The following is a 14,551-nucleotide window of genomic DNA, read 5'->3' on the forward strand; positions in this document are numbered from 1 at the left end:
AGAAAGAAGACACAGATGAACCCCAACATAGATGCCATCAATGCAAGCCACGATAACTGGGGAGCATTGATAACCAATGGCATCGTTGAAGGGGTCGATATTTTTTCAGGTCACACCTGAATGATTTGACAACCTTGCAGTTAAGTTTGTTCTTAAGACTGGAGTCTCTTGGCTGAATCCCATCATGGATAATGAAAGAGACCGATTCCATTCTGGGTCTTCCTGACGATAGATCGGTGTGTGTCTTGCTAACTAGAGTGTACTCCATAGCAGTTTAGTAGAACTTGCATCTCAGCCAATTGGTACACAGGAGAGGTACCAACCCTGTCAGAGCAAGGGAGTATGATCTGGGAATAGGAGAGAGCCGTTGACAGGGATGGGAAGTGGGAAGATGTCCCCATTCCCTTGCCATGTAGGGTGGGGCTAGTCTACCCCTTTCTAGAACCCTGTCAGGTGCCACATGTCATGGGCATGTCCTATGAGTCAATGTGAGTCCTAAACCAGAGGATAAAACTTCATAGGTCTTTCTACTTTGCACAGAATTTGGAACAACCATGCCCTGACTCCCACAACGAGGCCCATGCAAGACGGAGGTTTGGGGGCTGTGCAGAGTGTGCCGGGGGGAAGACAGAAGGTGCTTTTTCAACATGCTTGCCTATGGGGAGAGACACAGTTACCTCTCTCGAAAGAATTCTTGATATCGTTCACTTCCACCTGGGAACCAGACACTCTGAAAATCCCCTGATGCTGAAGACCTATGGGTAACAGAACAGAGAGTAAGCAACATGCCTGGCATTCTAGAGCCAGTTTTTTCTTTTCTCCCAGCAAAACAGACACACTCATTGAAACCCCACTGCTTGCTTTTAAATAAGGATTCTACATTGATGAGTGCTTACCATAGAGATTGATGAATCGGATGCAGCTTTCCACAATGAGAGGGATAACCTGGCCTGAGTCCTGGGGAGAGAGATGGAAACCAGAGAAGGCTGGGTCACATGGAGAAAAAAAAAAAATCCTTCGTAAAGAATTAACAGCATCAAAAAAAGTGGAAAGAGTTATACTCGAACAAAGGTGTATTTCAGTTCTGAGGCAAGCTAAATTAAATACATTTACCATAAGAAGGCTTCAGCTTGTCTTGCTAAGCCTAGAGATGTGGAGAGGCTAATTCATACTGGGAGTGGTGGCTGTAATTCCGGCAGCCAGGAGGCTGAGTTGGAAGCCATAATGAATACATTGTAACACCTTTGCCTCAGACAAGAGCAACAAAACCAAAACCTAACATCAGTGTTTTCCTTTAATTTAAATGTTGGAATGAATTTTGAGAGGTTATCTCAAGTTGATTGGTGTGGAGCTTGTAAGAAGAACAGTAAGTGTTTCAGTTGTTTGCGTCTTCTATCTGATCAGCTGTTGATTCTTAGGACTCTCTCCACCACATCCCTGAGACACCACCTAGGTGGTGGTGGTCACACACTGTCTTGTGGGTAATGAAAGTGCTTTATGTATTTACTTAGCCTGCATCAGAGCTTACTTTTCCTTATAAATCTAAACCCATCTTTAGGTTGAAGACGAGGAAGGCTGCTTTGGCCTTCTTGGTCCACACCTTGCAAAATGCTCATTGCCCTTTACTTAAACAAACGCTGGAAGTGCTTTGGAAACCATGGGTGTAGGCTGGCTCATGAGATGGAGGGGCCCCGGAGGCCAGTTAAACATGGATGGATTGACCGCATGCACCAAGAGTTAAAAAGAATTACTGGGGATGGTGTTGATTTACATGTACTTTTAAGGCTGATCTTTTAGGAATTAGATCTTTCCAGCAAAAGTGGAACTTGAAAGGGATTAGCTGGCATTGGGCACACACCCGTGAGGAGGAGTTTTATTCTCAAATGTTTAAGAACTTAGTCTTAACATACTAGGACAACTGGGGACCTGTTAACTTTCCCAGTCCAGCTGGGAAGCAAAGAGTGGGAATGATGTATCTCCCCAGATGTCTTCACTGTCTCCAGAGCGGGCAGTGGACTTCTTAAGATAGAACTTTATGGCAATCTGTGGATAAAACGCTTAACGTTTCAATTACTTCTGGAGGTCAAATTAGGTTTCTCTAATTAGTTCATTTATTTTAGCCGCATACGTTTTATTAATTCCTTAAAGAGGAGCCTTAAAAAAAAGACACCAAAAACTAAAATGTATTTTAGTGAAGGCTGGTTGGCTAATGAACAGTGGTGTAATTACACCAAACGTTTCCTGAGAACTCGGAGGGATCTTTTTCTGTAAGACACAAGCATGGTTTAATGGAAGTAACATTTTATAAACAATTCATGTCACAGCGTAATTTAAAAGAGCAACAAATACTTAATTGTGAGTGATGAAAGGGTTAGTTTACATCTCTGCTGGACTTAGCATAGAGACAGGGAATGAAAGAGCAGAAGAAAACTGTTTGCATTCAGAAAGTTCTAAACAGAGCATTACATTTCCATGGTATTAAATTAAACATTTTCCTCTTGACATTCACTTAGATGGCTGCTAATCTATTAAAAAGATTAGCACTTCATTTAGATACAGTACGTTTTATAGTAAAAATGTAACTAGCATTTTAATTTAAATTCACGGATGCCAGATGTTTGGGTAGAATATAAGGAATAAAATTATGGGCTGTCTTCCAGCCACCACCATTCAAACATCTCTCTGTGTCTCTGTTTCCCTACGAGAAGGTGGTTTTGCTATTATTGCCCTTTTGTGGTTCAATTTGGGAGAGCTCAGAAGCACATCTCAGTGGTGCAGAGAGAGACCTCTGCACCCCTGGGTTCTGGGCTACCAAAGACTTCCAGAACAGATTGCTCACAATAACTGCCTTAGCCTTTCTTATAGTTAGTCAATTTGCTCCCCTTTCACTGTTAGCTGTTAGTGAAGAATTTTCAAAATCTCTCATATGTGTACCGTCTCACACAGCTGTTCCCACACCACACCACACCAGCAAAGGGAGCGAGATGGTCCATCTGCTTCTGGCTTTCCTACCTTCTCCCTCCTCCCTGCCAGGCCCTCAGGGGCACATCTTGCTGCTTCCCCTTAATTATTTCTCTCATTCTGTCTAAATAGCCCCTGCCTATAAGCTATAGGCCAGGAAACTAGATAATCAAGTCAAATTTGACAATAATGTTATATTAAATTAGAGTCAATAGGAGCTTAAGGCTCGAGGCAATGGCTTTGGGATTGCTGTCTAGGTTGTCCAGTGGCTCTTCATTTGATTTCAGGGTTAGGGCCTCTTTTAACCCTCTCCCCATCCCCCACCCCAGCTTCTACACTTGATCTTAGCCAAAAGGCCGAGAAGTGATTCCACCCCAGCTTCTAATTTCTCTTCTGTATGCACATATGCAAGAATGTATTGAAGGGTCATGTATGAGGCAGGCACACACACGCATACATGGTAGTGTGAGCCTTTTAACCATTAGTTCACAGGTTTAATGAATAGCTCTATCTTTAAAGGAGGTAATATATCTATAACATACAATTCATGGACCTTATAAAATATTTAAAAATGTACCTTTTCTACTGTAGTCAGTCTTCAAAAACACTGCAGGCCATCTCATGAAATGTTATCTCTAATGGGAAAGTCTCTTTTTCATGTGCTTTATATCAGAATTCATAATTCCATATTAAATGACTTTCCCTCAGATCTGATACGTTTGCCAAACACAGCAGGTAGAAACTGCTATCCCTTCTTACTGGTGAGGATTGTTATCTTTCAATTAGTGTCTGATCTGCACAGTTTTTTTTCTTTCTAAGTAAAGCCTGTTTATAAGCTGTCTAATTTCTAACTGCAAACATTTTTCTTTTAAAGAGCTTCAAAACTCTAGTTAAAGCCAAGTATGGGTATGGCTTGTGAGTGATGGCAAGGCGTAGAGGCCCTTGTTTCCGTTCAGCACGGTACCTGGTGTCTTGCGTGAGAGTTCCTTCGTCCCCGGCTAGAAGCATTATCAGAAATACAGGATGAGAAAGGAGACAGAGAGTAAACACGGCAGAGATACAAGATACAGACTTCAGGGCCGTACAAAATTTATCCAATATAATGAATTCCTTAAGTCACGAGAGTGTGTCTAAACACGGATTTATACCGTGCCATCTCATTGGCACAACTCAAGAAAATATTTTTTATTTTGTTTATCTTTTCCTTCTCCTACAGTTTCTGGCTTGGAAAGAGAATACTCTTCCCTTTGCCATATGATTACATGCACATTCATTTTCTTCATTCATTCATTTTCTTCAGAAGGTTCTCAGTCCTAACATTCTTATCCCTCTGACTTCAGGAAATATTATATTGATTTTCTGGGAAAGCGAAGAGCCCCAGGACAGACATAATGACCTGCCTCATTCGCAGGAGGCTGAGGCCATTATAGTGAGAAGCGTGGGGGTCAGCCACCCAGTGGTGGCTGGTGCTGTACCTTGACGAATGTCTCCAAATCCCCATTAAACAACTTAGCATTATACTGGGAGCGGGGCCTGGACTTCCTGTGTTTCTGGGGCTTAGGGGGGACGTTTGGAGGCCTAAGGGAAGGGAACATAATTACTGAGCATGGCAGAAATCAGACAATCGATGAAATACCCCTAGGTCTTATCAAAATAACAAAACCAGGGATCCTGGGTTCCTTCCCCACCCCAGCCCAGGAATAAACACTCCCACCCTTCTCCTTCAATCTGCTTTTAAGAACACAGGAATTGTTCATTGAGACTACTGGGTTTAGACTATGGTGCTTCTACGTGCTAGAACTGGCATTTTTATTTTTTATATCTTCTTAAATATGGTGAGCACTGTGAATGGCTATGCTGAGCTATCTAGCCAAATGTTGTAAAGCCACGTTTCTGTTTGGCTCACGAGTTACATACCGAAACACAAATGTAAAAGGGCATCGAGAGATTTCCAGATGAGAAATTAAAAATATTTTCGGTTAGGTCATAACTCTTCAATCCAGGTAGCATTGCACCTGCTCAGTATTCCTTAGGCATCAATGGGATTTCATTTTGTGTACACATTCTTATTAACAGATCACCCCTGGGAAAATTAGGGTCTGGTGTCAATATGGTTTCTGGCTGTGGGGCCCAAGACATCATACAGGAGTTACTGTTTCTGTTGAATGCACGATGGCCTTGCCCACATATTGGTGGGACAGTAGGTCACACCCTTTGTGTTGTTCTGGGCTCTCCTGTCTGTTTGCTCTGGTGGATAAGCTGGTCTTTCAGGCATACCACATCCAGTGTGCCACGTGCTTTACTGGGAAAGCCTGCACCAATCAACTCGCAGTATAATTAGAAGGAGGCAGCCTCTTCTGCTCTTTCCCCTTAGGGGAGAAGAGGAAGGACCACGATGATCAGACTTAATTTCTGTATCTCTGCAAAACAGACAGGAGAGGGACTGCCATGCCTAGAGACTGTGTAACCCTTCGTGAAGCCGGATTCTTCAGACAAATGACTTCTGAAGTTCAATTGGCTCAAGTTCAGAAAGTCCAGTTTAAAAACAAAACAAAAAATCCCAAGGAATTTATGTGAAACCCTGAAGAGCTCATTAGATATTGGCACTGCAATCAGCATGTGTATGAGAGAACAAACCTGCGGATACAGCCTTTCAAGGCTACACTCTCAGAACCTTCCAGCAGGGGGGCTGTGACTAATGGGGTACAGAGCCAGCAGCACCCGAAGCCCTGTGGTGCCTGGGACTTAAAAGGAGCCTTTACAAATACACAGCAATGTGTGGGGGACCTACGCCTTGTCCTTCCCCAGTTAACGTTTCTCAGCTATTTTTATACTCTAAATTCCACGCTGCGCAGGAAGGAAGGGATGCGGCAGGTGTGAAGGGCTCAGGCAAGGAGCCGCCAAAAGCCCCGGATTTACTAGATACCGTCACGTTTTCATTATCTTATAAGTGTTTTTCTGCCGCAGATTTTAGTATCAAGGGGTGACTGCCCCTGAAGAGAGAGTTACAGCACTCGAAGGCAGGGCTGCTCTGGCACTCCACCACGGAGTGGGTGGGAACTGCGGGCAGCTCAAAGGCTGGTCAGGAGACGGAGGAGGGCGGAGAAGGTGAAAAGCGTTCTTTACTGTGGCTTTCGTGGGAAGGAACGGGTACAGTGTGGAAAAGCAACGACTGAATTGTATAGTTTGGATGACCTGGGTAGCTTCTGCAGCAAGGAGGCTGTCTGGTGCCTGGCAGTGGGGTGTCCAGGCATGGTGGCCCCGTGAAAGAGCCAATCAGAGCAGGCTCCGGATGAGCTAATCTGCTTGTTGAAACTTAGACTTGGAAGGCCGTTCTGGCAAACTTCCATAGATGGTCTCTCCAGGACGAGCAAGGGCTCAGGACATCAAGGCATCGGATACAGAAACCAGAAGGCCCCAGTATTAAAGAGCTTCACCTGCTTCTAGCCTCAAACAGAACACAGCCTCAAACGCTCGGAGTCTTGCTACATCAACTCCTGTGGTGTCTGGCTGGTGTGCAAATAACACCATAGAGAAACAAAGGTCATCATAAATGTTCTTCAACTCAAATCAGAACCTGCTCCCAGATATTCCAGCAAGGAGATTCATAGTCCTTCATGGTGAGTGCAGGGTGAGGGGAAGGAGGATCTGCCACCGGTGTTAGAAGTTACATTTTAGAATCAGAGGTTAAAGTCCCCAAATTTCAATACATCTGTAATTTTCAGATAGTAGGAAGTGTAGCAGGAGCCGGAAGCAGGTTATTGTTACTACTTACTAAGGCAGTTGGTACACACACCTATTACTTGCTAGCTAAATTGTCATGCCAAAAGTGTCATCAATCTATTTTTTAGAAAAGTTAATGTGTTTGGGATTAGATGAATTAAGCCTGCTCACTCGGGTCCAACGGCTTACCAAGGAACTTTGCAATTCCATGGAAGACAACCTTAGTTATGTCAGAGCCCTTGTCTGAGGACCCCAGGCATTTCAAGGCCCTGAGCTTTGTCATGCCCAGACTATCTGCTATAGTCGTTAGCTGCTCCCGTTAAAGAGAAGAGACCACAGATTATGATAAAGTATCTTCCTACCTTGTAGTCATGTATTCAGCTCTATGACCTGCCAAAAAAAAAAACAAAACAAAACAAAACAAAATAATTAGCCAGGCGGACTCAGGGGTTGGAGTTGATAATCTGTGCTCATCTGTTTTCCCAGGATGTCCAGTTAGCAAGAGCCACAGATCTTGTGGTAGAGAGGATGTGAGTAGCAGATAATAATAAGATAATTCAAAGTCATTATTTTCACAACATCTCAGTCCAAAATATATCAAATTCTGTAGGTTAGAGAAACAGGTTTCATTTGGCAATTGGAGGCAGTTTCACTCTTTTTTTAAAACCAGAAATTGCTGCTTGATCGGAACTTCAAGTTCACACATAAAATATACGCAAAGCATGTCTGAAAGTTTCCTGCTAGCTATTTGCTGCTCTGAGTGACAGAGAAGCAAACAAGGTGGGGCGAACTCAGTTTCCCTTTGACTACGTTGATATGCTTTCTGTAGTCTGAAATCAGGGCACTCGGAGAGAACTGTGTTCCTTAAGCTGAGCCGACACAGACAATAACATACAAGTATATGAAGTTACACTACATTTTACCACCTTGTAAGCTAAGAGCCATTCAGAGTTCTGTCACTGAAACCACCAGCTGCTGCTTCTTGCAAATGACAGGACTGCATTGTTCTAGAATGCTCACGGTCTGCGTTCATTTTATGTTTGTAAGCGTCCACGGCTGCCGGTCGGCTCTTCATGCATTCAGGGACAGCGCTAAAGGGTGGGCTGGTGGAACCATTCGGCTGGTTTGTTTACAAAATGAGGACACAGCCCTGAAGGAGTCTGAAGCTATGTCTGGCAGAGAAAGGCCTCAAGTTGTAGCACAGGTGGGTGAGCCCGGCCCATCACGCGACACAGCGATTCAGACCTATAAGACAAGGCTAAGCGGGGTTTGGGGATTTAGCTCATCGGTAGAGCGCATGCCTAGCAAGCGCAAGGCCCTGTGTTCGGTCCTCAGCTCCGGGGGGGAAAAAAAAAAAAAAAAAGACAAGGCTAAGCGGACAACTAGCGGGTGCTGGTGAACTCTGCTAGACCACAGCGGGGCCCATGGCTCTATCACCTGCTCTGGAATAAGAAGTAACTCGAAATACTTGATATGTGTTGATTAAACAGGGGACCACAGACTTGTATCAGGGGATGTCTTTCTTCACACAGATCTGAGCCACTGAAGTGCTGGCAGGATTAGTTCCTAGGCAGAGCGGGAGGGAGCTGAGTGTGGTATGTGGCACTTTATGGATATCCCAGTGGAGACGTCTGTGGGGAGCTGGGCTAGACTGGATTCAGTCTGAGGGAAGACAAGCTTCAGAATGTCCATCATTTCCGTGGTGCTGAGGCAGTAGGAGCTGGCTGAGACCACCCTCAGTTGGATGAGCAAAGGACTGGAGGTACAGACAGTCTGGCTTGTCTGTTGGTCATATTATCTGCTTTCTTATGACATCAGTGTGATATATTAGTCAGAACAGATCAGAAACTATTTGACTAAATATCCCAATCATTAAATAAGCAAGAAGTTCTGTTCGGTATTTGCACTGTGTACTTACTAACCTTGAGACAGAGTGGCACTAAGTAACCTTGGTACGGAGGCTGGCCTAGAACTCCTAAACGTCTTGCTTCTGCCCCCTTGGGAAAATTATTTGTATGGTACATGACCTAAGCCCTTTATATTAAACATGTTAACTTGCAATTTTCATAACAACGTTTTAAAAATTACTTATTCTATTTATTTTGAGTACACTGCAGCTGTCTTCAGACATGTGTCGGATCCCATGACACATGGTTGTGAGCCACCATGTGGTTACTGGGAATTGAACTCAGGACCTCTGGAAGAGCAGCCAGTGCTCTTAACCGCTGAGCCACCTCTCCAGCCCCTCATAACAATTTTTATGAGTTAGCTTCTATTGTTGTTAATGAGCACAGGAGAGCATGACCCATCCCAGGTCCTGTTAGTATAGTGTGGGCCTGACAGTAGGGTTGAGGTTTGTTTGAGTTACAGATCTGAAATCACAAGTATTATACTACACTACCTTAAAAAACATGGGAGTTGGGATGGGGATGTAGCTCATCGGTAGAGCACTGGCTGAGTGGTCAACAGACTGTGAATTCAATCCTCATCACCAACACACACACACACACACACACACACACACACAGAGACATGTACATGCACACACAGACATGTACAGTCATTCACACACAGAGACACACACATGCACACACACACAAACACACAGAAACATGCACATACACACACAAATGTGTACACAGTCACATTCATACAGAGACACACTCACGTGCATACAAAGACATGTAGAGACATGTCTAAGTTGCATGCATACTTACACACACACACACAGACACACACACACACTCACAGACACACACATACACATAAACTAAAAGCTAAGTTTCTGGGCAGGGGAGGTGGTTTAGTTGGTAAAGTGTCTGCCATGAAGTATGAGAGTGTGAGTTCAGATCCCAACACCCATGACAAAACTGAGCATCATGGCACATGTCTCCAAGCCCAGGACTTGGTAGGGTAGAGACAGGAAGATCTCTGATGGTCACTGGCCAGCCTAAGAACTTGGCGAGCTCCTTATTTCAGTGGGAGATCCTGTCTCAAAAACGTAGTGCAGTGTGATCCAAGAATAATATTGTGTGCTGACCTCTGAGACCTCCACAGGCATGTGGGCAGACAGGCATGGACACCTGCACACACATGTGCACACATGCACATGAATAGGCATGTGTACTACATGCACATCCACACTCAAACCTAACTTTTGTTTTCCCTTTAGAAAACACTCTTGAACAATCTTAGAAGAAAGAAATGGATCCCAGTGTACTCTTTACCTGCCTAGTATGGCTAAAATAAAATACAAAATAGCGAAAAAATTCAATTAAAAACCAAAGTTACACAGACATGTGAATATGCAAATTAATAGACATTTAAGTTGGGGAGCCTGGCCTAATTACTTTTATGTGGTTTGATGCTAGAGAAATGGATGATTAGTAAAAGTAAAACACCTTATAACCTGGAAATTTTGCTATTTTTGCAACTAATTATTTCCTAAATTGAGAACAAGATGAACAAGATGATTTCTACCATTTTGCTTTCATTGATGGTTAATAGTATGAGATAAAAGATTAAAAACCTACACAAGATACATTTTGAATGATGAACTGAGAGCACCTGTCAGGAGATAACATTCCTCAGTGTGTCTCAAATGATGAACGAGGTTTTATTTTTTAATCAGTATTGTCAGTAACAGATCGATAACACACAAGCAAGGAAGACTCACTGTCCAAAAGAAGTGTGAATGGGTCCAGTAGTCTGGGGATTAGATTTCAATCACTTCCTCTGAAAGCTTATTTAATTATTAAAAAGCAAGGAGCCCCCACCTCCACCCCATATAAGCTATTTGGAGAGGAAAAAAAAATCCAGGATTAATTATTTTTTCTTTGTAAAAACAACACCTTGGACAATTTTTCAGGCATGGGGGATTGTTGCTCAGATAGAGATCAGCCTTGCTCAGTATTTCAGGCTCCCTATCCATCCTCCTGCCTCTGTCTCCCAAGTGCCTCGACAACAACCAGGGATAAGTGCCTTCTTTGGTTTCTCTTCCATTTGCCTTCAGAATTGTGAAGTGAATTACTTTTTGCATTTAAATGCATGGTATTTAAAATGAAGGCTGCAAACAACCTTAGGTAAAGAAAAAAGGTAGAGAATAATCCTTAAAGTCCATCTAGCTTGAACTGGACAGGGATATCTTTGATTCGTCCCCTAATGAGGATTGATAAAGGGCCGGTGGCAGTAATTCCCAGCCATTTTTCTTTTTTAAACACCATAGACTACTGTGGTGCTTTTGTAAAAAGACATAATTATCTACAACCCGATTATCTTTTGAAAGAATATTTGTACTCCTACTCAAAGACAGACAATGGATTATTCCAAGATAACCTACTTAATTCCTTTGTCAAAAAAACCTTACGCCTAGGACAAGAAACATTGTAACAGAGAGCGTGGTTCCCACTGTCACATTTCTGTGTAGCAAAATTATATAGATACTTCTACCCTCTTACTTCCGAATACCTCACACAAAGAACCTGATATGAACAGGAAGGCTCATTACTAGATCAAAAAAAAAAAATCGGTGTCCCAGTTTTAACTATATATCTCATTTACTGTGGGGGATTTAACTTTTATTCAAAAAGAAACCATATCCCTAAAAGATCGAGCAGCCTTGTGGGGATGAGAAAGAAGAGGGAGACCTTCAGAGCCCATTCGTGTCTTTCTATTTCCGGACCCTTTAAAGCCTTGGGATTGTGAGTTTAGAGAATGCCGCTTTAAGAGTCTGATCCAGTTGCTTTGCTGTGTTGTAAATCAAAGAACTGACGGGGCCACTGGTAGCCTGCCAAGAACGGGGCGGCAAGGCGGGCCAAACACATGTCTGTAGTTAGAGTTTCATCTGTGGACGATCAACTGCTAAATCCCTGGGCTAGGCTCTATTTGTTTTACTCCGAAGGCAGTTTTTGCAGCATTAAGTCTGGGAGAATTCAAAGGTATTCCTATCCCAAATGTCAAGCCTGTCCCCGAACCACCACTTACCCTGGACTGCTAACCTTATTTAACCAGATGGGACTTGGATCCCTTCCTAAGGGCTCACCATTGGACTGTTTTTCCATGGGACAGGCACCTTTAACTCGGTTAAGTCTCCTCTGTTGTAAGCCTGCTAACACTGAACAGGACTTGCGTAGAAAGCCAGCAGGCTTGCAAGGGGTGAACCTTTTAAAAGTGGGGTGTGCCTCTCATGCTCAGCTTTTCTTGCAGGGTTAAAACCAGCAGTAATGAGTGACCAGCAGCTGACAGACAGTCAAGCTGGGAGAAGCTACTGCAGAGCAGACAGGTCTGTAGCCAGTCTGAGCTCGCTACTCTGACAAAAACCAGCCAGGTCCCTTCCACAGACACAACAGAGTATAACGAAGCTACGTCATGGGGACCCTGGAGCTCACTGAAAGAAATTCCAAGACAAAGGAATCCTGGCTTGGTGTTGACAAGGTATGATGGCTTTACACCGTGTGTCTAAGGACAGCCTTTGGCAAATGGTCTTGGCCTACAGGCCAAAATGTAGCCCGATCCAAGAATGACATGGAGAAGAACATTAACCAGTGTGGCTTTTCTCTCTAGGAGACATAAAAGAATTTATGCTGAATGACTACCATAAAAGCTTCAGAATGTGGCTCCGAGCCACGGTAACGTTTGCCTGCTCTTGGTGCCGAGAGTGAGCACCCCCCGTGGCTCACCATGTCCACAGTGGCTCTCAGTCTCAGAGGGGGCACTTTCATGTCTGAAAACATTTCAAGCATTTCTCCACACTGAGGAGAAGTTATGCTCTGGGGGCAGCAAAGGACCTCGAGGACATTGTTCCAAATATCAGGCACTTGCAGAAAATGTGAAGAAGAAAAAAAGGAATTTATTATGAGGAAAAAAAGGGGGCGGGGGAGGCTAGGACATGATTATTTAAGAAAAACTGTTCAAAGATAAAAAGGCTTAAAAATAAAGTTTAAACCTACAGAAGAAATCAAAGAACAGTACAAGAAATTTCTTGACCATCTTCACTTAGATTTCATAATTGTCTGTCTGTCCTTTAGAAAATCCTGAGCCATGATACCAGGAAGTAAGCTCAGGACATTGTGGCATTCCAGCAAGCTCTTTTTTTCTTTTTTCTTTTAAATTTAAGAGTAAGGACATTCTTCTTTAAAACCATAGTATAATTATAACACAGAAGAAAACTAAGCCAGCAATATTTAACCTGTAGATCGTATCCATTTCCCATTACGCTTAAAATGGCCTTCATAAGTTTTACCTTTTGATTCAGATTTTAGTTAAAGTTAGCACACTGCATTTGTTCTTTTTTTTTTTTTGTATGTTTTTTGTTTTGATTTTTAACCTTGATGCTTTTGAATACTTAAACCCCTCCCCCTTTTTTCTTTAGGTTCAACTTGGAGCCCAGGGAACCGGAAGTCATGCAGGACAACTTTTTGCCCTGCGGCCATTCTCTAAGGATGAGGGGTTCTTAGGAGAAAACCATAAGGTAAGGTGGTGGATATACTGCTTTATGGGCAAGAAAGGTTCCAGAGTGGCAGCAAGCAAGAACTTAGGTATAAGATGGGAATCTCTTAAAAAAAAAAAAGGATTTATTTTTATTTTATGTGCATGAGTGTATTGCCTGCACGTTTGTGAGTCTCCTCTCTCTCTCTCTCTCTCTCTCTCTCTCTCTCTCTCTCTCTCTCTCTCTCTCTGTGTTTCCTAAAGAGGTCAGAAGAGGGCATCAGATTTGCAGGAACTGGAGTAAGCCACCAGGTGGGTGCTGGGAACCCAACTCAGATCCCGACAAGTAATCAAAATGGTGAAGCCACCTTTCCAGCTCTGGGAGTCTCTTGAATTCAGCCCTTCACACACCTTGACCTAGTCCTCTCATTCCCCACCCCTTTCTGTAGTGCCCCCTTTCATTTTGTACAATGCCCGGCAGGATCCAGTGTAAACAGAAAACCGAAGCTTTAGACCTGGAGACCCTTAAATAAGCCAGGGCTTTGCCTATGTGTACTCGTTTTTCTTTCTACATGTTTATGAAGGCAGAGAAGAGAAGCCATGTTTGTGTAGTCCTCTCTGTTTGTAGTGTGCCCCTACTCCTGTCTCCTCACTCAGAAAGATGAGGAGACTGGCAGGGCCCTGTTGAGAATATGGTTCGAAACAACACATGTCTCTGAGAGCGCTTTGTTAGTGTTTGGTGCTATTGTTTCTGTTACCAGATGCTGCAATGTAAGTGTGTGTGTGTGTGTGTGTGTGTGTGTGTGTGTTTGTGCGTGCATGTGTCTGTATGTCTGTCTGTCTATCTATCTATCTATCTATCTATCTATCTATCTATCTATCTATCATCTATCTGTATATATCATACATATTCCATCAAATCATATCTCAACTACCAACAATACTTAATGAAAAAAAGAGGATTCCTCAGACTGGACAAACTGGTTTTAGAATCCCAAAAGGCAACAGATGAGACAGGTACCAGCCCATTCAAATGGACAGGGTGAGATTAGAGGACAAAGAAGCCCAAGGCAGAGACTGGGGTCAGTACTTGTGGGTCCTTCCCCAATGGAACCTCCCCACCCGAGTCACTCCTCTTCCTTGGCCCTACTTTCCAGATTAAAATGGCTTCAGTGAGAACACAATTATCAGGGCACTCAGTTCAACTGAAATCTTATCATAGGACAGCAGCCTTGATTTCCAGGGCCACACACTCACAGACTTCATGCGCTTCATAGAACACCCGTGATAGGACACACATGCCAGACCGCTCCCCCATTTGCTCCCAGTACTCCACCTTCTCCAAGAGTCCTCTGCAGCAAGTCGTGTTTAGCTTGGAGCTTTGTGATGAGGCTACTGCCTTCCAGGAACTCTCGAAGTTTCTGCAGAAAGGCAAGGCAGG

General features: G+C 43.5%; 2 protein-coding genes across 3 annotated transcripts in view; one reads left to right on the plus strand and one right to left on the minus strand.

Annotated features, from left to right (window-relative positions):
* Positions 1-14,551, minus strand: part of Srgap1 (SLIT-ROBO Rho GTPase activating protein 1) — a 271,658-nt gene that overhangs the window by 40,427 nt on the left and 216,680 nt on the right. The window contains exons 10-14 of one of the 2 annotated variants that reach the window (XM_087557299.1): positions 14,447-14,531; positions 7,047-7,074; positions 3,926-3,959; positions 897-957; positions 678-755 (exon numbers count right to left, since the gene is read on the minus strand). In XM_087557299.1, coding sequence (XP_087413425.1) covers positions 678-755; positions 897-957; positions 3,926-3,959; positions 7,047-7,074; positions 14,447-14,531 — 286 coding nt within the window. 2 annotated transcript variants of the gene reach the window in all.
* The window catches only part of LOC148004714 (uncharacterized), a 55,026-nt gene that overhangs the window by 14,241 nt on the left and 26,234 nt on the right, over positions 1-14,551 (plus strand). Inside the window, exons 5-6 of the mRNA XM_087559747.1 lie at positions 11,890-12,117; positions 13,055-13,153. Coding sequence (XP_087415873.1) covers positions 12,052-12,117; positions 13,055-13,153 — 165 coding nt within the window. The 5' untranslated portion in view covers positions 11,890-12,051. The remainder of the gene's footprint in view (positions 1-11,889; positions 12,118-13,054; positions 13,154-14,551) is intronic.

Source organism: Rattus norvegicus, chromosome 7, assembly GCF_021556685.1.
Source record: "Rattus norvegicus strain SHRSP/BbbUtx chromosome 7, alternate assembly SHRSP_T2T, whole genome shotgun sequence".
NCBI classification, from domain to species: domain Eukaryota; kingdom Metazoa; phylum Chordata; class Mammalia; order Rodentia; family Muridae; genus Rattus; species Rattus norvegicus.